Source organism: Peromyscus leucopus, chromosome 14 (assembly GCF_004664715.2).
Source record: "Peromyscus leucopus breed LL Stock chromosome 14, UCI_PerLeu_2.1, whole genome shotgun sequence".
NCBI classification, from domain to species: Eukaryota; Metazoa; Chordata; class Mammalia; order Rodentia; family Cricetidae; genus Peromyscus; species Peromyscus leucopus.
Genome location: NC_051075.1, coordinates 27,277,431 through 27,305,312, shown reverse-complemented (window position 1 = coordinate 27,305,312; position 27,882 = coordinate 27,277,431). Strand labels below are relative to the sequence as shown.

Below are 27,882 nucleotides of genomic sequence, written 5' to 3'. Positions count from 1 at the left end.
ACGTGCCGCGCGGTTCAGGCAACCAGGAGCTCCTCGGTTCCGGAAGTCGCGCACAGCCGCGCCAGGCTCCGCCCACCGCCGCTGACGTCAAGCTCAGTCCCTACCACTACCGAGCCTCCGCGTCCCGGTCCGGGGAGAGTCGCGGTTTCCTGAGAGGCAGCGCGGCCACCTCCGGGCCCCGGGTCGGTTGGAACGAGGGTTTTTGAGGTGGTTCCGTGGGCCGACCGGGGCGGCCCTTGCGTGCGGTACGGAAGACCGGCGGCTGGCGGCGAGCCGGCCTCTCCACCACTCTTGCTGCACTTGGTTCCGCCGAAGCGCACGACGGTTCCGCCCCCTTCTTCCTTGTCATTGATGTTGTTGTTCTTGTCAGTGCCGCAGCCCCGACCGCCGGGAGCGCGAACCCGAGCCGGGGCCGCCCGGGTGGTGCGGTGGCGGCGGCGGCGGCGGCAGCAGCGGCTGCGGCTGCGGCAGCTACGCCGGCTGCGGGGGCTGCTGCGAGGACTGCGCAGGCGGCCGGGGGCGGGCGGCCGGCGGCCCGGCCGGATGGCTCTGTGCGGGCAGGCAGCCGGCGCCGCGTCGCTGCCCAGCGAGCTCATCGTGCACATCTTCTCCTTCCTGCCGCCGCCCGACCGGCTGCGGGCCTCGGCCTCCTGCTCGCACTGGCGTGAGTGCCTCTTCTACCCGGCGCTGTGGCCCCAGCTCCGCCTCTGCCTCCGCGTCTCGCCCGCGGAGCAGCCGCGGCTGGAGTTCCTCATGCGCAAGTGCGGCTGGTTCGTGCGGGAGCTGCGCGTCGAATTCGCCGCGGAGAATTACCTGAGCGGAGGCGGCGGCCCCGGCGACGGCGATGGCGGCGGCGCCGACACGGGCACCGGAGGGGAGGAAGGGGAGGCCCTGCAGCTCTCCTCTCGCTGGCTGGAAGTGCTGCGCATCTACTTGGAGCTGGTGTTGTGCGTGCTGCTGAGCATCCGGAACAACAGGTAGGCTGGCGTCGGGTGGGGGGGGGGAGCATGAGGGTCTCTCCTTTCCCTCGCCTGGGAACGACCCCGTGGGATGCGCCAGCCGATCTCAGCGTGGCCTTGGGTAGATGTAGCTATCGGTCCTGACCCTGCTATTTCCTGAGACAAGAGGTGATAACGGGACTTGGCGTGACACTATCAAACACTGTTCCTGGCGCCTCCCAGGCACGGTTCATTCATCCGTTCTTCACCATGGGGTAGAGCTACCGGGCAGTGTCATTCTTTATTTTATGCGTGGGAGAGTTGTGAGTTAAGAGTGAGGCTTGTTCAAGAAACAAGACAAGTTTTCTTTCTTTCTCTCTCTCTTTTTTCGTTTTGGTTTGTTTTGGTTTTGGTTTTTGGAGACAGGGTTTCTCTGTGTAGTTTTGCGCCCTTCCTGGAACTCGCTCTGTAGACCAGGCTGGCCTCGAACTCACAGAGATCCGCCTGGCTCTGCCTCCCGAGTGCTGGGATTAAAGGCATGCGCCACCACTGCCCAGCGACAAGTTATCTTGATTCGGTACTTGACCATTGGTGATAGTAATTCGTAATGAGGGAGTGAGTAGTTTTACTGCTGGGGTCCATGATGACCAGAATTAACTAACCTACAAGAAATCTGTAACAGTCCTTTTCTTTCCTGGAATGGTTTCATTAATTTGGGCCAGGCCCAAAGAGTACTTGTTAAAGTTACTTGGGGAGATTGCAGAGTTGAAACCCCTCCCCATGCACCATCAGACTGAACTTACTCCCAGTGATTCACAGGAAAATAACACAGTGTAACTTAGGGTGGGGTAAAGGAGCTGGCCAGAGTCTGGCGGGGTGGGGTGGGGAGTAAGTATGAGACTGTCATTTTGCATCAGGACTTTACTATAATTCCACCTAGAGCTTATAACGCATATTCGGACCCCAGGACAGACTATATCCTAATCAATATTTCTCTATTGTCCTATGAAAGCCTAGTGTCCTTCAAACCATATTTATATTTTCTATATCTGAATATTTATTCCAACCTCACAACACTTAATTTGGGAGAAAGTTGGAGGGTGGGGGGGAGAGAGAACCTTACATAGATGCAATTGTAACAGTTTACAAACACTTAAGTGTTTTTCTGATTTGACTCTCTGACACTGTCGGAGTCAGGGTAGAAAGTATTGTCCCACTTTACAGACCGGAAACGAGTACTTAATAGATCAAGTGATGTACACATTGTCAAATGGCATTGTTTTTCTCTAAGAGCAGTGCTCTTCCTTTCACAATAAATAATCACACCATCATTATGTTAAATAGTGTTGAGAATTTTAATCCCAGCACTTGGGAGGCAGAGGCAGACGGATCTCTGAGTTTGAGGCCAGCCTGGTCTGCAGCTCTAGTTCCAGGACAGGCTCCAGAGCTACACAGACAAACTGGCTTGGAAAAAAAAAAAAAAAGAGTTGAGAGCAGGTTGTGGTTAATGCTAGGCCATATATGTCTATGTATGGATTACATTTTTTTTTCATAATCTATGTCTCAATCAAGAGGTATAGCATAGTGTATCATGTGGAAGCCAGGCATGATACAGATCTGGAATCTCAGTACTTGGGAGCTAGAGACAGGGAGATCAGGAGTTCAAGGTCATCCTCTGCTGAACAACAAGATCAAGACCACCCTGGGTTTTGTGAAACTCTGTCCCAAGAAACAATATTTTAAAAAAAAATTGTTGATGGAACATGGCTCTGTTATTCCAGGGGCCTGTTTCCTAAGCTTTTCACATTAAGCCATTCCACTTACTTGCTTTGATTTTTGTCAAGATAGGCTATTAAGGCTAAAAATGTTCTTACCTAGGTTGGAGGCTTCGTGTCAGAGTTGAACATAGCTGGAACCCTGCAAAGGGGCCGTGGGGGTGGGGAGGCAGCTTTGATTCAAGGAAGCACCACTTCTCACAGCTCTTTTAGGTATTTTAATGATTTATGCAGGGATACATAGCGTGTACACAATAGTAACATACCACATTTTGTCTTCCTCTTTTTCTCTTTCACCCTTACCATGTAAGCTTCTCTCCTAATGCACTTGTTTGTGAGGCCACATGTGTCTGTTCTTCTGGGTCCACTAATCACTTCTCTGCTGACAGCTATCAGTCATCTGTGAGTGTAAGGTTTTCTTTTCATCTGCTGTAGTGATGGAACTGTACGTTGTGCTGCTTGGATAGCATATTCAATATATATGTATATATATGTATGTATATTGTTTGTACTCTGTGCTATTTCTCTTCAACTAAAATTTTGTTGGATTGGGGTGTAGCTTTGCTAAGTATTTTTCTGACATACAGGAAGTCCTGGGTTCAGTCCCCAACACCACTTAAATCGGCAGTGGTAGCGCACACCTGTACTTCAACACTTGGAAGAGGCAAAAGGATCCAAGTTCAAGGTCAGCCTTGTTTGTATAGCTAGTTTAAGGCCAGGGTGGGATACACAAGACTCTTTCTCTCAAAAGAAGAAAGAAAAGTTGTGTTTATATATTTTGAGTTAATGTCATCTTTATTTTTGGAAATGTCTAAATACTCTGATACTGGAAGTATTCAAATGGTAAAATATAAATGGGACTTTTCTTTTAAGCTTTAGCAGATTAAAACTATTTTAAACTCAGTTTCTTTCCTTCCTTCCCTCCCTCCCTCTCTCCCTCTCTCCCTCCTTCCTTCCCTCCCTCCCTCCCTCCCTCCCGTCCTTCCTTCCTTCCTTCCTTCCTTCCTTCCTTCCTTCCTTCCTTCCAACATGGCAGAGACCTATTGGGCATTCGTAAAAAACTCTCCCCTTCTGATGCCAATGGGGATTGAGAGCCCAATACGGCCAGCCTTGACAAACATTATTCTAAGTCTAGGAACTGTAGCCATGTGGTTGGATTCCTCAGAAGGTAATGTATGGTAACTTTTTTCAAAAAACATTGAGAATGTACGACACCTTGGAGATTAAGGATAACTCTGAAGGTCAATGAACTTCAGTTGTAAACAGTAGCATGCCAGCTAAGCCTTTTTCGCATTTTGCGACCCCCCTCAAGCTGGTGTAGTACCTACTTTTCAGGAATGGCTCTGTGCAACATTTATTTGCCTCCTGAAATTCATCTAGCCCTTTTTGAAGATACCTCAAAATTTGTGAGCCTGAATGTAGCCATTATTGAGGCCATTAGTTCTGCTCCTTGTTTGCTGTTTTTGTTTTCTGTTTTCTTTGTTTCTCAGTTGTTCTCTTGCAGACCTGCCAGCCTAAGTAGTGCTGGGATCAAGAAAAATGGGCCCTGGTGGTTCGTGTTCTTCCTTCCTTCCTTCCTTCCTTCCTTCCTTCCTTCCTTCCTTCCTTCCTTCCTTCCGACAGGGTTTCTCTATGTAGCCCTGACCTGTCCTAGAACTCACTGTGTAGACTAGTCTGGCATAGAATTCAAGAGATCCATCTGTGTCTGTCTCCCCTTGGGGTTAAAGTCCTGTGCTACTACTATCCTGCATTAAACTAAGTTTCTTACTCACTAACTTTAGTTACCCAAGTTTACCAAGTTTAGTAAAGCCTGTAATTTTTTTTTTTTTTTTTTTTTTTTTGTATTTGTGTTTTTAGTGACATTTGTGATTCTGTGATCAAAAACTATGGATTTAAGTGGTGGTGCACGCCTTTAGTCCCAGCACTCAGCGATTAAACCAAACAAACAAGAAATAAAACAAAACATAAAAACAAACTAGTAAGGAGAGACAAAAGCTAAAACTGTGAAGAACCAAACCCAGACAAAACTCTGGCCTGGTGCAATGCTGAATCTTAAGAAAAAACTAACATCCCAGTTCAGAAAAGCTCATATCAACTGTGAACAAATGGAAGATAAAAACATCAACTAGATGATATTAATATGTCCGCATCTACTGTAAAAGAACTGCACTTGCCTAGGATGCATGCGATTCTGGGAATGCTCCTGAAGAGAGTCTTGTTAATGAGTGAGCCTATTATCTGTTATCGCAAATCTTACTTATCTTGAAAGAAAATGTCTCCCAGCAACTGACAAAATACCATATGAGACAGCTTTCATTTTTATGAGCTCACTAATTATTACCTGCTTTAAAAAGTTCGTTTTGTAGATTTAAAAAAAAAAAAAAAAATGTGGAGACTGACCAATTCATACTGCCCACGAAGTAGTGCTCATAGATAAGACAGGTGAGTCTGTGCATTCCCGACAGGCTCCTACCCTAAAACTGACACAGTAATGGGGTTCCCCAAAGACAACCTAAAGACCACTGAGAATAGAGGCTACTCAAACTTGCTGAGAGGGCTGCTGTGAAAGGGAATTGCTCTCTAGGGCATGGTATAATTTTATGTTTCTTGAGCAACTGATAAAACTCATAGGGGGAAAAATCTGACTTAAACCACTGAGAAACTTGAGTGAAATAATTAAGTCCATTTTTTTTTTCCAAGACAGGGTAATTAAGTCCATTTTAATGTAGTGTCATTCTTGAGGCAGCCTTGGAAGAGTTCTCCTAACTTGAGACCTAAACTGATAACTGAAGAATATACAGGGTTTTGGTTTTTGTTGTTTGGGGGTTTGTTTGTTTGTTTTGTTTTGTTTTGTTTTTCTTTTTTGGTTTTTGAGACAGGGATTCTCCATGTAGTTTTGGTGCCAGTCCTGGACCTCGCTCTGTAGCCCAGGCTGGCCTCTCGAGCGCTGGGATTAAAGGCATATGCCACCTCCGCCCGGGCTTTTTATTTCTGAATATTGAGAGCCTACTATGTGCCAGAGGGTGTAGACAAACTCATTGTTCTTATGACATCTACTTTCTAGGGAGACAATACCCAAATAAAAGATTTCTTCAGGTTATGCAAATGAAGTGAAAATCTAATAACAAAAGGAGTTTGGGATGGGGAAAGGGCTCAGTTGGTTGCCATGTGTGCATGAGGACTTGAGTTCAATCCCCAGCACCCACATGAAAAAACAGGAATGGTGAGACCCACACTTGTAATCCCAGTGTTGGGAAGGTAGAGTCAGGCAAATCCCTGGGGCTCCCTGGTCAGCAGGTCTAGCCTTAATGGATGAGCACAGGTCTCAATGAGATAACCTTTTCTTAAAAAACAGTGTGACCTTTACACACATACACTCACATCCACACACATGGTGACTAGTTTGCAAAAGGAGATTATAATAGTGACTTAAGTTACAACAGTAGATAGGGTGGTACACAAGACCTCTTTGGAGAGGGCATTTATAGCTGTATGGTGAATGATGAGTTGCCGTGAGCATCTCAGAGCAAATAACATTCTAAGTACAAAGAGCAATTAGTTCCATGGCCTGAACCTGACAGGATTTTTGGGCTGGAAAGAGTGACAACCAGGGCAAATGAATAACTGAGTCATGTCAGAAAAAACTGAGAGGCAGGGAGAAGAAAGATGGGGTTATATGAGCTTGTGGAATCACCTTTACAATTGTCTTAATCACTTATCGATATGAAAAGATACCCTGACCAAGGCAACTCTTATAAAAGAAAGCATTTAACTGGGGGCCTGCTTACAGTTTCAGAGGGTTAGTCAATTGTCATCATGGCAGGCAGGCATGGTCCTGAAAAGGTAGATGAGAGTTCTACACCTGATCCACAGGCAGCAGGCAGCAAGAGAGAGATGCTGGGCCTGGCTTTGGCTTTTGAAACCTCAAAACCCACCTCCAGCAGCATACCTCCACCAACAAGGCCTCTCTAAACCTCCCCAAACAGATCATCAGCTGGGGACTAAGCCTGAAAAATATATAAGGTTGTTGGGGGTGCCATTCTCATTCAAACCACCACAACAGTACTACAAGAACAGAGGTCTTGGTTTGTTTGTTTTTGTTTTGTTTTGTTTTTTGAGACAGGTTCTCCATGCGGCTTTGGAGCTTGTCCTAGAATTCACTTTGTAGCCCAGGCTGGACTTGAACTCACAGAGATTCGCCTGTCTCTGCCTCCCTCTGCTGGGATTAAAGGTGTGCGCCACTACTGGCCACCCAGTATAAGAACAGAGGTCTTTGACAACATTTTTAGGGACAAGTCATGGAGGAGGGAGGTGCTTGCAAGGCCCCACAGTCCTTGAGGATTTATGAGCAGTTAAAGGTTGCTGGAGGAGGGAGAGGGATTTACTTGAATGTTGCAGCTTCTGGTAATGTGCCCATACTCCTTCCTGCAAACAACTCCTCCTGCCAAGTCCTCCTGTGTGCAACCCTATTGAAGTCATTAGATCATCAAAGACAAAGATAGGAGAATGAAAGGAGACCAGTTGGGAAGAAGGGATGAGCATAAGTGAGGGAAACCAAGTATAATGGGGTGTGAACATGATTGAAATAAATACACACGTCTCGATGAAACCCATGATGTATAATATATGCTAATGGAAAACAAGAAAAACTTAGAGCCGAGTAATGTGATCTAAGCTAGGCATGGTAGCACATTCCTGTATTCCTAGCACTTGGTAGATGGAGGCAGAAGGACTAGGAGTTTAAAGCCAGCCCTGTCTAAATAGTGAGTTTGAGGCTAGCATGGGCTATGTGAAAAACCCTGTTTTAAAGATATATAGATGGATGGATGGATGGATGGATGGATGGATGGATGGATAGATAGATAGATGTGTGACTTAATATGTATTTTAAGTTAATTACTCTGGTAGCTGGATCATGGAACCAGGAAAGAATCTAAACAAAATGTTTACTCATAGTCAGCACAGTGGAGTTGGAAAAAAGTACAGCCCAGGACTTGCTAATTAGATGTGAATCATAAAAGAAAAAAAACAAATATTTTTCATTATTTCTTTGTAAGACTCAGTTTTCTCATCCTTAATAGTGTTAAAATTATCTTTTAGTAGCATATTAAATCATACTTTTGTTAGTTGTATTTAAATACAATCCTAATTTTGAGATTTGAGGATAATAGAAATTCTTAGGTAGAGCTCACAAATTCAGGGAAATTTTAATTAATGAATCCTAGTAAAACTTAATAAAAACCACTATTTTAGGCTAGGGCCTATTCTCTGGCTCTAATGTTCTGTCTGTCCAGTATGGTGCCACTGGCCATATAAATCTATTTAGATTTTAAATTAATTAAATGCCATTAAAATGTTGATTCACCCTACCCATGCTCATGTAAGCAGCCCTAGTTAAATTCAGTGACCACAGAAACGAAATAAAAAAGTGAAGGTATGAAAAGAACTTGTTAGGAAAAGAAGGAGCCTAGTGGAAGAGGAAAGGAGATAAGACAGAATGATGGGGTGATCAGAGTGCATTATCTTTATTTAAGAATGTTATGTGAATGCAAAAACATTTCAAGTTGAACTGAACTTAGAAAAATGGAGTTCAAAAAGAATGTTATGCATTTATGTACATCATTTTAACATTTATCAACAAGAACAAATACTGTATTTATAACCTCTCTTTCATTATTGGCAAAGGTTTAGCCTTTTTATGTAGACGAAATTCTAAACAGTCTTAGTAAATAAAAAACACAGAGCCAAATACAGAGGAAATAGTCAAAGAGATCAGAGCAATAGCCACAACTAGCTTTAGCTTACCATCAGCAGTAGCTTCCCCAGAGAGAGCTTTTCCCTGCCTGACTTGTGTTTTTATTGCCTTTCTGTTCTGCCTTCTCATTGGCTCTAAGCCCAGCCACATGACTTCCTCATCACTGCCTGTCTATACAGACCTCCAGGTCTCTATGGTTGGTACTGGAATTAAAGGTTCGTGTCACCACGCTTGGCTGTGTCCTTGACCACACAGAGACTCTGCCTGCCATGTGATCAGATTAAGGGTGTGTGCTACCACCGCCAGACTTGTGCTTAATGGCTGTTTGACCTCTGATCTCCAGTTAACATACAAATAAAACATCACATTTTATCACAAATAAAATATCACCGCATTTCCCCCTTTTATTCTAATAAGAAAAAAGAAAAACTATAATATAAGAAAAACTATATACAGTAAGTACAGTAACTATGTACAATATATACAAACAATAAATACCTCAACAGTGTCTAGTCTATTTGCATTTCACAGACTCAGAGAAAATATTCCATTATCTTTCCTATTTTGGTAAGTCCAAAATGTACCTGATTTACTTTTTATGATGGTATTTTTTAAAGAACTCATAGCTAGATGTGATAATGCACAGTACTCATATAATCTCCGAAGGCAGGAAGATCACTCAGGTTCAAGGGCAGTCTATATTCTGTATTGAGACTTTAGCCAGCTTCTCTTTTATTCCTTGTTTCTATAGATAATTAGCCCCAGCTGTATTAAATTTTAATTTCAAGGCCACTGCATTTTGTGTTTCTATACTAGTCCATTTGATTACATCAAATACCAAAGTATTGTCATGGATGGAGTGCCTCAGTACTGAACTGTAAAATAGAAGCAGGCCATCATACCCAAGCTCTCGGAAGCTTTGAGTATCAATTGTTTAAAGTTCCATCTACAACCTGAAGCTGGACCTTGAGGAGTGTTTCCTGAGCACATAGATCGTTCGTTATATTATTTTTGAAGAATTACCCAATTTTATTTGCTAATCTGTACTTTTTATAGACTGTTAAAAACTGTAATAAGGAAATTCTTATACTAAAGGAGAAAAATCTTCTTTTTCTGACATGCACATCATGGGCACTATATGTGGATGATGTGTGTGCATGTTGAAACCAGAAGTCAGCCGTAGGCGTTATTCTTTAGAGGACATCCACCTTGCTTTTTGAAATAAGGTCTCTCTCTTGACCTGCACTCACATCATTAGACTAGGCTGACTTAGTAGCTTCAGGGATTGATTGGTGTGTCTCCACCTCATATGCCTGTTTATTTATGAAGTGGTTGCTGGGCCTCCAGCTCAGGGTCTCATGCTTGTGCCCGGGCGCTTCACTACCTGAGCTTCATTTAGCTCTGTGCTTTCTTGATGGCTGCGGCTGCAAGTGACTCTAATCTGTGCATGATAGTGTTTTTCCCGGATTGGGTGGTTCCACATACCTCGCTTTTCTCCTGTCTATAAGGAACCAGTTGGTGGATGTGTTAGTGGTTTTACTGTAAAAAGATGGTTAACACTTTAATGCCACAGTTAGAAAGAATTTTTGTTCCATTGCAGTTTTAGTGATAGGACATTGAAAATACAGTATAGCTAGCTGAACCTGAAACTAGAAATCTTCCGAAGAGTCTCAGTATGTTAACTAGATAAATTTTACTATGATAGTTAATTAAGTTCTTATAAAACTCAAAACTGCGCAGTTATTTTAATTTTTTCTGAATTCCCAAGGAATGGGTTGGTAAAAATAGAAAAATTGAAAACTACAGAAAAAATAAAACAAACTCACCAAATAGGATAAATGTATGCATCTTTTTGCAAAATTGTAGTGCTTCTATATAATTTTATACCTTTTTCATCAATATGTACATTGAAAAATTTTGTTATGAGAACAAGATAATGAAATAATAAATCAAACCATTGTTTTCCCACAGAAACATTGAAGGTAATAGTCAGATAAAATATATGTAGTAAAAGGCCAGAATCCACTTAAGAAGTTTCAGTACCATAAACAAGCACAGAGCTGAGAAATTTATGCTCCTGTGCATAAGAAGAGCACAATAGCATCTGTGTGTCTGTGTGTCTGTGTCTGTGTCTTTGGCCTCCTGGGGCTTCTGCAGTAGTAAGGGATACAGTGGATGGTATTCCTGGCCATCTGGTTTTGTAAGAAGCCTTTTATTTTCACCTAAGGAGCCAGTTTCTTTCCTGCCTCATACCACTACAGAAAGTCTTAGTAGAACATAGACCCTTGGGACAACAAAGAGCAATAGAAGTGACCTTCCTCTTAAAGCTGACAGTTTTACAAAGGCTCAGAAGTGGGAAGAGATGAAGTAAGCCCTTACCCTACCTTTCAGTATGATCCCCAAATGGCTAGTTTCCACTTGCTTCATATTGAGTACAGAAGACCTCTAGAGCCTAGATAGATGCCCAGGACACCTAGTACCAGAGAAGAAGGATAAGCGTCTCTAATAATCTGTGAGATTGGAGTAAAAGTACTGTTTTTTTAAATGCACAGACATCAACATGATCATACTTTGCTATCTGGTATTTTCTGGTATTCAGTTACCCATCAGCCATCATCTAAAAATACCATATGGGAAATTTCAAACATGTTTAAAATCACATGAAATTTTGAATAGAATAATGAAATTTTATACTACTGCATTCTGGCCCTAGGACATGATTCATCCCTTTGTCCAACATATCGATACTGTGTGTGCTGCCCACCTCTTAGTCACTCAGTAGGCACTGCCGTTATCAGATTGACTGATTAAGCACCACTATGCTGAAGTTTAAGTAACCTATACTTTACTTAATAACAACCTCAAGCACAAGCACAGGAGTAGTGATACCAGCAGTTCAGAAATGCTACAGAAAAGCCTTCAAATTCTTTCAAATGCAAAGATTAAGTTATTTTGGTTTTTTGAAACAGGTTCTCACTTTGTACCCACAATAGCCTGGAACTCCTTTGTAAACCGACTGGCCTTGAATTCACCTGTTCTGCTCCCTGAGTGCTAGGATTAAGTGAAAAGGTTAAATTCTTAAGGAAAGAAAACAGTCACGTGCCAAGGTTGGGAGGATCTATACTACAAACAGAACTATTATCTGAAATTGTGGAGAAGAAAAAAAAAATAGTGTTCTGTAAGTACCTCATACTGCAGAAGTTGCAGCCACTGTATGTGATTAGTGCCTAGTTAAAATGAAAAGAGTACTAAATTTATGAGTGGAAAACATGAACCAAAAACATCTTCCCAGTTGACATTAAGAAAGCGTTATACAGCTGGGAGGTGGTGGTACACACCTTTAATCCCAGCAGAGCAGGCAGATCTCTGAGTTTGAGGCCAGCCTGGTCTAAAGTGAGTTCCAGGACAGCCAGAGTTAAACAATGAAACCCTGTCTTGAATGCCCACCCTCTGATCTCCACCACCCCCAAAAGAAAGACAGTATTAAGCAAAGACTTGAGCAAGGGATGCCCTATTGTAAATAAGGCACTGACTGGAAGCACTCAGGTTCAGGAATAGATTTGATCTGAAAAATATCAGTTGCAGGAGAAGCTACCTGCCAGTGAATAAGCTTTTGCCACATTCCTATCAAAATGAAGATGCTAATTAAGAGAAATGCTGTAGTCTTAAGCCAGTCTTTCTGATGCCTATACTTTATTTGTTGCTGTTATCAAATATCTGACAATAACAACTTATGGGAAAAGGGTATTTCTGACTTCGTTTGAGAGGGTACAGTTCTGCATAGCAGGGAGATTGACAAGAGGAGCGAGAAGTGCTGGTCATCACATTGTGTCCAGTGTCAAGAGACCAATGGTGGTGGTCAACTCATCTTCTCCCCTTCAGTCGAGCAGCCCAGCCCAGCCCAGCACCTCCCTGGCTCAGGGTGGGGCTTCCCTGCTCAGTTAAATCTTTCCAGCACACACCCAGAAGTATGTTCCTGTGATGATTCTACATCTCATCAGGTTGATAATCAAGATTAAACATTGCAGTTCCCAGTAGAGCACAGTTTCATAAATATACCAAAGAATAAAAGCACCAAGGCATAAAATATGGGAGGACAGATGAACTCTGAAGCTATGAAGCAGTATTGCCAAGCATATTATGAAGTCAAGAAAAGCTGACAGGATGAAGAACCCAAGAGCTCTCAAAAACAGTAAAATAACTACACTTGAAAAGAGACCACATTTGCCACTTTCTTTGCTGTTTACTGTAATTGTTCTCTTTCATTATTAGTGGTAATTTTTTTTTAATTATTTTTTGAGACAGGGTTTCTCTGTGTAGCTTTGTGCCTTTCCTGGATCTCACTCTATAGACCAGACTGGCCTCAAACTTACAAAAATCCTCCTGCCTCTGCCTCCCAAGTGCTGGGATTAAAGGCATGCACCACCACCGCCCGGCTGGTTGTAATTTCTTACTGTGTTTCATTTAAAATTTAACTTTTTCATCAATATGTACATGTATAAAAACAGTCTATGCAAAGTTTGGTGTATTCATGGTCACCGCCTCTGGTGAGGGTCGAAGGTCTTAGAACATATTTTCCTACAGATAAGGCCCAACTACTATGTAAATAATGTGAACAAATCAAGACATGACAAGACTCAGTCTAAAGAAAATAAAGTTATAGTAATCAACTCAGAAGAAATGAAATTTTATTAATTGCTTGCAAAGAATTCAAATCATCTTGAAGCTCAGTAAGTTACAAAAAATAAGGTGCACACATGCACACATGCACACATACATACAACTTGAACTAGACATAATGAACGGCACAACCTTTCATTTCAGCACTCAGGAGGCTTAGGCAGGTAGATCACAAATTTAAGGCCAGCCTAGGCTACATAGTAAATTTAATACCAGTCTAGGCTAGCTAATAACTGTCTCAGAAAGAAGGGAGGGAAAGTACTAAACCAAATCAAGAAGTCCATACATGAATAAATTGATACTATAAAGGGTGAGGAATAATCTTTAATAACCAAAGAGAAAGGTTACAGCTAAAAAAATATAATAATTAGAGTGAAAATTATCTGTGAAGTCAATAGCAGACATGATCAAGCAAATGGATCAGTGAGCTTAAAGATGATTTGAAATTTATTAAGTTAGAGGAGCAAAAGAAAAATTAATTGAAATGAAGAGGACCTAGAATGGTGTGACTCCATCAACCCGCAGATAGATGCAAGTGGTGAAAGCAGCAGCAGGGCAGTTACAGCACTTCCCAACTCTGAGAAGGGGAACTGATGTCCAGATTCATGGAGCCCAAAGAATGAATACCAGTCAGAATGAGCCCCAAGTGGTCTACACCAACATGATTGTAACCCAACTGAATCCAGAGTGAAGAGAAATCTTTATAAGGCCATCACATAAAATGTGCCTTCATAAGTCTGTGAGCAGATTTCACAGGAGAAACCTTCCCGCAGAGTATAAGAAGTCGTCTGAGAATTGAACAAGAAAACAGCCCAGCTGAAAATCAGGCCAAAGATCAGGCAGACACCTCACCAAAAAAGACATGTGGGTTGCACGTAAACTTAAGAAACGCTGTTCATTCCATATGTCCTCAGGGAAATACAAATAAAACAGTGAGATGCCACTGTACACCTAGAATGGATAGTTTTAGCTCAGAGCTGTAACAGCATTTGGATGATAGTAAGAGCAACAAGATTCACATTCATCAGTAATGGAAATGTGAAGGTATGGCCAGGTAATATGCCTTCGAATTGTTGTTCGGAGTACTGTGCATATGTCCACAAGTTAGTGCTGCTGTGGGCTTTGGTATGAGACACTTCTTTTGTAGTGGGCAGCAGTCCTGCTGAGGCTCATAACTAGTCAGAGTGATGAGAATAAATGCCATCTGAATGCTCAGCCATAAATGAGACATCCAGCCAGGCAGGGGTGATGCACGCCATTAATCCTAGCACTCAAGGGGCAGAGGTAGGTGGATCTGTGAGTTCGAAGCCAACCTGGTCTACAGAGCGAGTTCCAGGACAGCCAGGGTTAAACCCTGTCTTGGGAATGAATGAATGAATGAATGAATGAATGAATGAATGAATGAATGAATGAATATGAGACATCTATATAAGAATCCTGTACGACTCAGGAGTGTCGCAGAAAAAGGGATGGAAAGAATGTAAGGGCCAGAGGAATAGGTAAGTGATATGTACCACTCATGGACATGACCTTGCTGTTGCATTCCTTAACTCACAGCTATGATTACTTGCACAAGACTGGGCCTGTGAGCATCCTGTCATAGAAGGGGAAGAACTGCTGGGCTACATTTCACCCTGAGGGCTTATGTACATTTAATGGTAACCACTAAGAAGGTTCTCATATGACTCTTAAACAACCCCTCTGCTCCAAACAACTCCTCAGCTTGTTCCTTTAAACAACCCTAATGAAACTCACTGAGTTACTTCAGAAAAGGTGGTGGGGGATTAGTTGGGAAGAGGAAAGGAATTAATATGAGTGGAAAGGAAATAAGAAAAGGATAATGGATCAAAACACACTACATAAATGTATTAAATCCACTATGTAATTTTACTAATAAAAACTGACTTTCAAGAGAAAAAAACACTTTTTTTTCAAAACTATACAAACTCATGTGTTGTCTTGCATCGTTACCTCTTGGTATATAATGTGTGTCCACACAAAAACCTTCATAAGGATATTTATAGCACCTGTATTAATGATTGCCAAAACTTGGAAGCAATCAATAAGTGAAAGAATAAACTGGCAGTCTAGACAATCAAATATCATTCATTGCTCAGAAGTATGAGCTCTTAAACTATGAAGATATGAAAGCCTCAAAGTGTGTTGCTAAGTAAAGCAGTCTGAAAAAGCTACATGTTTTTGTGGTGCTGGCTTAGAGATCAGGAAATGCTTAGTTTATGCTTATCCTGGAGTCTGTTTAATCCATCCATATGGTGATATTTTATTTGTATTAAAATGTTATTTGTATGTTAATAAATAAAGTTGCCCAGGGGTCAGAGCTATTAGCAAGCCACAGGAAGGCAGAAGGAGTCACTGCCAGCTGCCGCCAGGACAAACAGCATGTGAAGATGCTGGTAAGCCACGAGCCATGTGGCAAGGTATAGATTTATGGAAATGGATTAATTTAAGCTATAAGAACAGTTAGCAAGAAGTCTGCCACGGCCATACAGTTTGTAAGCAATATAAGTCTCTGTGTTTACTTGGTTGGGTCTGAGCAGCTGTGGGACTGGCGGGTGACAAAAATTTGTCCTGACTGTGGGCAAGGCAGGAAAACTCTAGCTACACATCCATTTAAGGGATAATGGATAACGTTGCTGGATGTAGAAACCTTGGCTTGTAGTTAGTTATTTACTCTCAAGGCTAGAAGCACATCATCCTGTACTTTCTTGGCTTTTACTGTTTCTTCTGAGAGGTCTGACCTAATACTGATATGTTTGCCTTCGTAAGTAACTTGGTTCCTTTCTTTTGCAACTTTGAATATTCTCTCTTTGGTCTGAATTCTTCACAGGGAGAGGTTCTTTCCTGGTCATGTTGGAAGTTCTAGATGTTTTCTGATCTTGGATGGCTACAACTTCTCCTAGATTTGGGGACTTTCTGCTTGTAATTTCATTAAATGTGTTGGGGGATTTGTTTGCCTTTTCCTGACAGTACTCTTTTCCTGCTTGATCTAGTGTGCTATCCCCTGGGTCCATATGGTATGCAGTCCACCGGGTCAAATTTGTTTTGTTTTTGCTTTTGCTGAACTTTTATTTCCAGAGTTTCCATGAGGGAGGAGTAGTTTTGAGTAGTTTTTAGAATCTACCTTTGCTGAATCTCTTATACAAGTTGTTTAATTTTTCATCCTAGTCTTGAATTGACTTCCTTAGGCCTATTTGAATCTTCTTTTCAGTCTTGGTCATTTTTAACTTAAGTGCTTTAATTCTTTAACAAATTTGACCATTTCAGTATCATTTGATTGGGTTATTGAGGAATGAACTTTCATAGCATTCAAATTTCCTTTATATTTCTTGTGTTTCTGTACTGCACATTTGTACATCTGTTGGGATCTGTATCTTTTACATAGGGGTCTTAGTAGAAGATAGCTCCTGAGGTCTCAGTCCCCATTGCCACTCAGAGGAGAGAAAGCAGACATAGTTCAGAAGCAGACCAGATATTTAAAAGCATAGAAAAATAAAAATAAAAACAAAGCTAGGTGTGTCGGTGCCTTTAATACTAGCCCTCTTGGACATAGACAGGTGATCTCTGTGCGTTGAAGTCCAGCCTGGTTTACATATCCAGCTCTAGGACAGCAAGGACTACATAGAGAGACCCTGTCTCCAAAAAAGAAAGGAAAGGGAAGGGGAAGAGAAAAGGGGAAAGAAGGGAAAGGAAGGGGAAGTGGGAAAATAGGAAGGGAGAGGAAAGAGGGGGAGGAGGGAGGGAGGGAGGGAGGGAGGAGAGAAGGAGAGAGAGGGGGGGGAGAGGTAGTAAATGCCTTCTTATGCCAGAGGCTCTGTGCTAGTATGGGCCTGGGAAATGTCTGCAAAGCAGCTGAATTTCTACCACTTGTCTCTTGGACTTTGAAAGCATGAAAAGCATCAGGGCCAAGGCAGTCTGTGTTGGCAGGTCAGGGCACAGACACTTAAGTGTTCAATCTATACTTTGACATGTAGCTTGGTACCTTTTCTCAGTACGGCATGTCCATCTTACTTCTCTCTGCATCTGCTTGCTACTCCTCTGACTCCGCCATTCTTCCCAGCATTGTGTTTGGTTCTCCTGCCTAACTTTATCCTGTCAAGTTATTGGCCAGTCAGCTTCTTTATTAAACTAACAACAGCAACATACATTCATTCATACAGTGTAAAGGAATATCCCACAGGTGATCACTTGCTTGGTGGAAAGAGGATACCTATAGGACTTGTGAATATAAAAATACAGTGGCTACTGCTCTCATTGGAGGTGAAGTTTGACTACAATGCCTCTCCTAAGATGATTCACCACCACAGTAACACGAATAAGCTAGTGCAGGGGTCCCTTCCCCAGCGTCTTCTTGGTGTGCAAATATCAGATCTCCCATTTTACGCTGTGTTGTAGGTTTTCTTTTAGATCTCTTTCTATTTTGTATGTGTGAGTGTTTTGTTTGCATGTGTGTCTATGTACCATGAGATCAGAAGAGAGTGTTGAATCCCCTGGAACTGGAGTTAAAAACAATTGTGAATCACCATGTGGGTGCTAGGGCCAAACCCAGTGAGACCTGTCTCAAAAAAGAAAACTTAATCCTCAAATCCATGTGAATTTGGAGATGGAGCCATTGGCAGGTCATTAGGATTAGATCATAAGTGTAAAACTATGTTGGCATTAATAGCCTTTGAAAGTAAGAGAGACAGGAACTGATGAGCTTGACCAGTCATGCTATGATTCCCTCTCCCTTCCTTCCCCATGGTGTGATGCAGCAAGAATGTGCTCATCAAATGCCACCTTCCTGTTTTTAACTGCCCAGTCTCCAGAACTATGTGCTAAGTAGATTTGTATCTTTTGTAAATTACCTGATCTGGGGTATTTTGTTATAGCAAAAGAAAATGCACTAAGACAAATGATTAACTCTGCAATTGTTTTATTGCTGTCAGCTTTGTGTCTTAGTTCAAAATATGAAAATCAGTTTATCATAGTTTCATTCAAAGAAATAAACTTTTAAATGTAAAGTCCAGTCTTAACAGATACATTTTATAAGTTCCACAGTCATTATTGTTTCTCAACTTACATAAACATAAATGGCCTTCAACTCTAACTGTACTTACTTGCATTTACAAGTATTTTCATTTGCAGAGAGTACTAAACTCAGAAGCTGAGAAGGTACTTCCTTCTAAATTATTCTAACGCAGTGAATGAAATTTTCCCTGTTGCTTAGAGTTTTGTTGGGTGTTATGTAGGTTTTACAGACATATATAATCTTAGTATATAGATTTGAACTGTCTTTAAAATATGTTGGTTCCATCTTCTCTGGTAGCTGTTATAAACAATATCTAAAGGAAAAAAAAAAGAGTTTAAAGTGACAAAATGTAAAAGACCTTATTTTGTGGATTACTTGAGAAGACAGTAGATAATCTGTGGGGACCACATAGACTCTCTAGTGAGACCTTGCTCAATGTCAGAGAGTCTGAGCTTGCTTTACCCAGCAGGGCTGCATAATGGGATGATTTGGCCATGGGCATGTTTACCAGGTGTTTGGAAGGGTCTACACTTGATTCTACATTGTGCTTTGATCTTGCAAGGGGGAGGACTTTTGGCCTCTCCCCTTGGCATGGTGTAAAAAGCCCTTTTGAATAAATTTTGAGGTGGCTGGGAATTGACCCAGGGCCCTCCCAAAGCTATCCTGTGTCTCTGTCTTTCTTAACGTCTTCTTTCTTTCTATCTGATATTTCTTTATTCCTCTCTCCTTCCCCCCCCCCCAAGAACCCTTCAACAGGTTGAAGCTGGGACTCTGACAGGCTCCCCCAATAATCTTTGTGGCTAAAAAAGAAAATGATGAGAAAAATAGTGCTAGAATTTGAGAATCATAAAACACTATATTTGGGTGTTGTTCATTGGATTTTGGTGGTAATGGTGGTGGTAGTGGGGTTTTAAGCAGGGTCTTTCTGTGTAGTCCTGGCTGTCCTTGAACTCCATTTGTTTAAGATTTATTTAATTTTGCTTGATGTGTTGGCACATGCCTTTAATCCTAGCACTTGAGAGGCAAGGGTAGGCAGATTTCTGTGAGGTGAAGTTCAGCCAGGTCTACATAGTGAATTCCAGGACAGCCAGGGCTACAAAGAGAGACCCTGTCTCAGAAGACAAAAACAAAACAAACAAAAAAAGATTCATTTAATTTTATCTGAATGTGTGTGTGTGCCTGGGTGTATGTTTGTAGAATACATGTGTTCAGATCTTGAGAACTAAGGATAAAGGCTATTGCAAACTTCTGCATGGCTGCTGAGAATTGAACCCAGGTCCTCTGTAAGAGCAGTAATCACACTTAATGGCTGAGCTGTCTCTTCAGTCCTCATTTTTAAGAAATGCTTATATATTAATTCTGCTGTATCGCTACCAAATTCAAGATGTAGAACATTTTTTTATTAAAGAAATTCTACTCTCCCCCCCACCCCCCTCATCTTTAACCCTGAGGAAACAATGACCCAACCCTACCAATTGATTGTTCTAGAATTTCATACAGATTGAATAATACAATAAATACAACTTTGCTTTATGTCCATATTATAATATATATAAGCACTTTGTTTTTCATTGCTTATTCCATTGTTTAGATATGTTAATTGTGTATTTATTCACCAATTGGGTAATATTTAAATTGTTTCTAATTTTATTTCTATTATGAATAAAGTTGCTGTGAACTTTTGAATCAAATTCCATCTCTCTTGGGTAAGTTCTTACAATTGGAATTATTGGCCTGTATCTAACTCTTCAGCAAATTGATGAACTATTTTCAGTGTGTGTTATTTTGCACTCCGGAAGTAACGTGTAAGTTTTAGTTGTTCCATATCCTTGCCCACACTTGGTGTTGTCAATCTTTGTCATTTTAGATATTATAGGGTATGTGTTATCTATCTCCCTGTGGTTTTAACTTCCGTTTCCCTGGTGGATGATAATGATGATCATTTTCATATGCAGTTCACCTTCCTTCTATCTTGGTTGCAGTGCCCCTTCAAACCTGTCATATGTAGTGTATTGGCTGCAGGTTTTTGTTGGGTTTCATTTTTCTTTTTCTGAAACAGGCTCTAAATGTGGCACAGGCTGGCCTGGCACTCACTGTGTGGCACTGTGGCCTTGGGCTTGTGGCCTTCCCACTGGAGCCTCCCAGGTGCTGGAATTCCAAGCATCTGCTTAAAACTCTTTTGGATCACAGTCATTAATTTTAATTCGATATATGTCTTAAAATAGTTCTTGTCATCTCTAGTTTGCCCTTCATTTTCAACTGTCTTTGAGAACAAAAGATTTTAACTTAATAAACAACTTACAGTGAGGGAAGTTCTAGCTCTTGAATGATGCGTGGCAGAAGTAAACATCTCCTGCCTGTGTGCTTTACTGCCCCACACACTTGTGGGCATGTACTAGTCACCAGTGGGAGCTGAACTGAAGGGAAAACCCTGAGATTGTGTGACTCCTAAATAGGAGTAGACATTGAGAACCGTGCAGTTTTTACTTAGAGACTCTCATCTTCTAAACACTTTTTCTTTCTTCTGAGAAATTAACTTGTTTTTAATTCCACATGTGACAAGTTAGAATACAGAATAACTTTATGTTGTTCGGTTTGGTCTTTGGTTTTGCCTTTGCTTTCTGTTGTTTGGTTTTTGGTTTTCTTTTAAGAGTATTTGTTTTTTGTTTTCAGACAGGGTCTCTTGTGTGTAGCCCTGCCTGTTCTGGAATTCACTGTACAGACCAGGCTGGTATTGAACTTACAGAGATCTGCCTACCTCTGCTTTCCAGTGCCAGGAATAAAGGAGTACACCACAGCTGGCAAGGGCAGCTTTCTGTGTCCTTCGTAATGTGAAAAATGTTGGCATCTTTTTTCATGATTGTCTTTTGAACTTTTTAAAAAGTAAAATGCTTCCAGTCATCATTGAGATGCTCTCATGAAAGATGAATTTGAAACCTTTTGAAGGACAAAACTTAGGTTATTTCTTTTAGTAATCCTTCTAACATATTTCCTTGACAGTGTTTTACATTGGTTCTAAGCACTTTCATGGATTAAATAGTTATTGTTAAAGTTATACTAAATGTTTTGTTATTAATGAAATCTCTAGTTGGTTACTACTACCTGAATTTAAAAAAGAAATGGAAAGGAAAGGACATGACTGTTCCTAGGTATGGTGGAGGAGAAAGTGTATTATAGATAAAGAGAAAAACGTAGGTAGAGGCAAGGATAGGGACATCTGGGAGAGTCCAGAGTGGACATGGCCACACTGAGATGGACCGTGTGGGGAGAAGAGAAGAGAGAGATGGGATCAGATGCAGCAGCCAGGAGGCCAAAGGTACAAAAGGGCTGGGTGAGCAAAATGTCTGGATTATAAAGGGAAGGGAAGCCCAGATCATGGCTTTGCAGGGCGGGGTATGCCAGCCCTACCCTGTAACAGGTAGGGACTGAGGGATGCTGGGAGAACCTGGCAGCCAGGTCCACATTGTTATGTTAAACAGATACTTCAGCCTTTTGTCCCAGATTTGAAACTTAACACTACTATTTAGGAGTGTGTATCTTAACTATTTATTTGTTTTCTTGTACTTTATTTAGAATATTGTGTTAGAAAATTATTTTATAGCTGAAATTATCTAAAACTTTAAAGATTTTTACATAGTTTTTATTTAGTTTGGTTTTTCGAGACAAGATTTCTCTGTGTAACAGCCCTGACTGTCCTGGAACTTGCTTATAGACCAGGCTGGCCTTGAACTCACAAAGATATGGCTGCCTCTGCCTCCCCTGTTTTGGGATCAGAGTTGTTCGCCGCCACCACCTGTCTCACTTGAGAAGTTCCTGTGATTGACATCTCTTATAACTTCAAGTGCTCCTGTTGTCCATGTAGCCTCATTGCTTGTACCTGAGACCTGTGAGCTCAGCAGTTGACTTTGGTCAGTGTTGTCCCCAGTCATTAAACTTGAGTACGAGCTCTGTACTTCCTGGTCTACTTCCTTCACCACGTTTGCTGTTTCTCCATACTGTCGCTCTGAATATGCACAGCTGTCCGAAGGCCATTTGGCTCTAAGTGAATTAGATGGAAACTCTTCTAGAATATCCCTTCTACATATTTTAGTATGTGTATGTATTAAACATTTAGAAAATCATTTTCCATTTTCTCCTATAGGAACCTCCAGAAGTTTAGTCTTTTTGGAGACATAAGTGTTGTGCAGCAGCAAGGAAGTTTATCCAGCACGTACCTCAGCAGGGTAGACCCTGATGGCAAGAAGATTAAGCAGTAAGTCATACAGTAAGCTTTACAGGGGCTTATGTTAATAATGAGTCTAGTTTTTTACTGGAAAAAAGATCACAAGACATAATCAAGAATAATGATCTTTGTTTTCTTAAAAAAAAAAAAAAAAAACGGAGGTAATCTGTAGGCTTGAAGATCTGAGTCCAGATTCCCAGATTCCATGTGAATGCTGCATAGGCATGGTGGCTCCCTGTAATTCTGCCAGAAACCAAGGATCCCCACAGCAAGCTGGCCAACAGGAATGAGCCCTATCGGCAAGCTCTGGTTTGATTGAGAGAGCCTGCCTCACACATACACAAACACACACATACACGCACTCACACATATACATACATACATACACACACACACACACACACACACACACACACACACATATACAGAGTGTTGTGGTAGAATATATGTCCTAGAAACATGTTAACAGTTCATTTTAGTGTTGGTTACGTAACACTCAATGGCATAAGTCTTTTAGGATAAATCATAGCTTGCTGGGTAATTGTTGCTATATAAATTCTTAATATTTTATTTTATGCCTTTCAAATATTTTGCCTGCATGTATATATGCACCACATGAGTGTCTGGTTCCTACAAAAGTCAGAAGAGGGAATCAGATCCTCTGGAACTAGAGTTACAGATGGTTGTGTGCCACTATATGGGTGCTGGGAAATGAACCCAGATTCTCTGCAGAAGAAAGTTTTCTTATTCACAGCTCCTTACTGCTATTTAAAGGTGTTATTTTTCATTTCCCTTTGTTATAAAATAAGTCATATGTCATCAGTCTTTTCTTCCAAATGTTAGTAAAAAGAAGAAATGCTATTTTCCTCAGATGAGAAACATTTCTACATGTTTATTGTACCTTATTTATTATATTGTAATGTGAGTTTAATTGCATTTGTAGGTGGATAGAAATCAGTGAGAAAAAAATGTATCTCAACATTGAATGCTATGTATTGCCCATTTTTTAAAGTCACTATTAAAAGATTTATGCTGCGTGCTCATGACATCATTGTGACATGTTTTCCTCATAGAATTCAGCAGCTGTTTGAAGAAATACTGAGCAATAGTAGGCAACTAAAATGGCTGTCCTGTGGATTTATGCTGGAAATAGTAACCCCAACATCACTGTCGTCTCTGTCTAACTCAATTGCCAACACTATGGAACACCTGAGTTTACTGGACAACAATATTCCTGGCAACAGCACTCTTATCACTGCAGTTGAACTAGAGCGGTTTGTAAACCTGCGTTCACTTGCCCTGGATTTCTGTGACTTTACAGCTGAGATGGCAAGAGTCTTAACCGAAAGCAACCATGTGCCTTTGCAGCGACTGTCTCTCCTGGTCCACAATGTTTCAGTGATGCACAAGTCATTAGACAACATGCCAAACGATGAGCACTGGAAAGCCCTATCACGAAAGAGCTCCAGCCTTCGGGTCTATCTAATGGCTTTTGATGTCAAAGGTGAAGACATGCTAAAGATTCTGAAACCCAGTATACCACTTGAGAGAGTTCACTTTGACAGCTACGTCACTTGTGTCTCAGGGGCTATTGTTGATCTTATATCCAGGCAGTACGACAAGTTCCTCACCCATTTTATATTGATGAATGATGTCATTGACACGTCTGGTTTTCCAGATCTTAGTGACAACCGAAATGAAGATCCGTTGGTTTTATTAGCATGGAGGTGCACAAAGCTTACTCTTTTGGCAATTCATGGTATGTGGTTTTGTTCACTATAACTTGATACTGACATCATACCTAAAGCATTTTGTGCTGGTAAATATATCACAAATTAGAAAGTCCTATCTCAACTGAGTGCTCTGTCTCAGCACCCCTCTAATGCTTTTGTGAGGCATTTGATACTAATTTAGCTAAGAAAACAGATACGTGTCTACCTACAGTGGATATATTCAATCCAGTCAGAACATCCTAAAATGTTTAGGACAGAGGGGGGAAAGTATAGTTTTTTATATTTACAGCCTCCTCTTTTAGATTCTAGTATTGATAATACTTATTTTATTCTTAAAATAATCTTTTAGGTACATGTTTATTTCTTAGCCATTCATCTTAGTATATGTACTATTCTCATTTGAATGGAGTTGCTATTCAGACAAACTAAGAGAACATTTTACTTCAAAGATAATTACAAAAATAATCTATGAAAATGTCTTAGCTGGGTATGATGTCACAAATCCATAATCTCAGGTCTTCAGTGGCTGAGGTAGGAGGATTGTCATGAGAGGGCAGCCTGAGCTACAGACTGAAACTTTGTTTAACAAATAATAATAAGCAGGGTATGGTGCCTTACACTTTTAATCTCAGCACTCAAAAGGAAGAGGCAGGCAGATCTCTGTAAATTCAAGGCCAGCCTGGTCTACAAAACTAATTCTATGACAACCAGGGATGCTGCACAGAGAAACCTTGTCTTAAAAAAAAAAAAAAAAAGAATGAATGAATAAATAATGATAAAGCAAGCAAAGAATGTCTTAAGCTCTCTATACTAACTCATTGTTTTTTAAACTGTTTCTTAGCCTGCAGTTGTGATTTTCAGGTTTTACTTGATTGGGCCACACAAAGGTAGTAGCCAGAAACAGATCCATATTAAAAGTAGTAAGGGGCTGTCGAGAAAGATGCTTCAGTGAATAAAGTGCTTACTGTGCAATTGTGGGACTAAAGCTTTTTCTTTCAAGAGTTAGATAGAGGTAAAGCTTGCCCATCATCTGCCGCCCTTATCCTTTCCCAGAGGTAACCTCTGTTCTGAAGTTGATATATAATCCTATGGTTTCTATGACTTCTGATAATGAATAGTTAGTTTCAGGTGTCATGACTTTGGACTATGAGACACCATAGGAAATTATCTTTACAATGAAAAATTCCAGTTTACTATATATTAGGTTTTTGTTTGGTTTGGTTTTTCAAGACAAGGTTTCTCTGTATGTCCCTGGCTATCCTGAAACTTGCTCTGTAGACCAGGCTGGCCTCAAACTCAGAGATCCACCTGGCTCTGCCTCCCGAGTGCTGGGATTAAAGGCATGCACCACCACTACCGGGCTCTATATATTGTTAATCAGGACTTATATAGGAAATAAAATGTGCTCCTTATGATAAACCATTATCCAAAGTTAAAAATGTATTTATATACTTTAAATGTCTTCTTGTTGCTGAATGAAATACCAGAGTAAGATTATACACCACTTAACAGCCCACCATTCTGTGGTGTTCTTAAAGACAATGTGAAACTCCTAGGTAGTCATGTTTCTTTTATTCTCAGTTTAAAGAGGAAAAGTCAAACATGGTGAAATACAAATGTGAAGCTTCTCAAGAAGCACTTAACTGAGGCACAGCCTAAACTTGTCAGAGACAGACTAAAACAGAAGGGAATGACAGAGTTGCCTTTTGCTTATCTTTAAGGTTACACCGTGTGGGCACACAACCTCATTGCCATTGCTCGTCTTCGTGGCTCTGATCTAAAAGTGCTTGAAGTCACCGAAGAAAGCATTGATTTTGACCAAGGTGAACTAGCCGACCAGGATGTGGATCCAGTGCATAACCTTATTGAGCAGGTATCCCTGGGCCTTGGTCAGCCTTGGCACGCAGTCTTGGACATTGAATCACTCAGTGTCTTCACTGAACCAAATCGTCATTTTTACAGAGAGATGCAAAGCTTCAGCGAAGACATTTAGCTTTTTTAAAATGTATAATTCCTCTGGCTACATATGCAAGTAGGGTCCCATTATGGTTTTTTTTTTTTTTTTTCAGTAGTATAAACTAATCCTTTTGTGCTGTGTTTAATCAGTATTAGCTTTATAGAATTATATATGTATATTCTACTTCTTGATCAAAGAACGTAGTCGGGTATTGGTTTTAGAAGTTCAAAGTGACATTGTATAGGGCTTTCACGGTTAATGAGATTGTTACCAAACCTTAAGGATATACAGCCAATGATTATCTGAGGTTGCTGGCTAACTTTATTTTTCACTGAGTTACTCTGCCTTTTTGACATTTTTATTCTTTGTCGGAATCCAGAGCTCAGGAGCCAAATATTTTTATACGTATATATATATATGAATATCCATAGCCTGGTGGACTTGTATGCAATGCACTGCATCTATGTATTCTGATAGCATCTCATTGATTTTGGTTTGAAATAGAAGGGAAAATAGTATCCCAAATGAGTTATCTTTAACAGAACACTTGAGTTTAACTTTCATTACCGATATAATAATTGATATTGCCAATTACCATTCTGAATTTCATATAGTATAAGTTAGACATTGCTTAATCCCTTTTTAAATGCATTTACATAAACATGAGCACTCAAATTGCTGGATTTTTTAAACTATATCTGTCGTAATTTTTTCATCTGTTACATTCAAGTTAGCTTCTTTAGCCCAGAAATCAACACTGTAGATGAAGAAAGAACCATATTCCAGGGAAACTCTGAGGCTAAGTCAAAGCACAGAACTGTAGACACACAGGCTTGCAAACCAACATTAGTCGTGAAATCCCTAACAAGTCACTGGATCTCTCTGTCAGCGCGCGTGTCAGCTGCCAAAGAATAGATTTACATGAAGAAGTGCCCACATGCTGGCAGGGGCTGGCCGGCTTTGGCCAGCCAGATACTGCTAGATTGTAATATTAAAGGTCGAATTTCGACCTGTGGTACACAGCTGTGCTGTGGCTCAGTCAGCAACCTCAGAACTCTGAAAAAAACAAAAAACAAAAAAAAAAAAACAAAAAAAAAAATGCACCTGTTTCACTGTGAATAGTGAATGTAAAGGAAAGAAAGGAAAACCAAAAGCTTGTTCCATCACAGGTATGAGCTGCTATGATACATGAAGAACATTCCATGAAGTATGTTTTAAAACCTTGTTATATCTGAGTGGCTTTAAAAGCCAATTTAACTGTTTCAGGGCAACCGCGGTACAGACGTGGTCTCTGTGAGACTTCCACCTGACCCAAGTTTTAAGTGGTACGAATGTTGTGCATTTAACGTTAAGGACAGTCTGCAATAATAAAGTAAGTAGCCAACGTGGGTGCCCAGCAGTGCTGAGACCTGGCTGCTCTATTGTAAGCTTTGGAAACACAATTTATGCAACAGATGTCCAGATATGATTCTATTTATGGAAAAAGTTTATATGTTTTACAAATGGTTTTACCATCTTATATTAAATGACCTTTTGACAGGTGTGCACTGTTTTGTCTCCAGTGAGCACATACCATGCGGATTTTATATGTACATCAGTAGTGTGAATCCACTGGCACAGTGTGTGTAAATGCCAGATGTGGTGAGATTTTATCTTGTATATGTGATCAGATAAAATAACTCCTGACAGAAACTGTAAGGAAACCAGCTGAATGTTTGACCTGATGACTGATGTTGTATGGTTTATGTTAAATGTATATTCTTTTAATCAATGAATAAAGCATTAAAAAGTGA

At 40.7% G+C, this 27,882-nt stretch overlaps 1 protein-coding gene across 1 annotated transcript; it reads left to right on the top strand.

The window, feature by feature from the left end:
* The first annotated feature begins 126 nt into the window (after positions 1-126).
* Fbxo33 (F-box protein 33) lies at positions 127-27,882 on the top strand. The gene is made up of 4 exons (XM_028885118.2): positions 127-977; positions 22,319-22,429; positions 23,473-24,158; positions 25,854-27,882. Exons 1-4 carry the CDS (start codon positions 352-354, stop codon positions 26,123-26,125), a joined length of 1,695 nt encoding a protein of 564 aa, XP_028740951.1. The 5' UTR covers positions 127-351; the 3' UTR covers positions 26,126-27,882.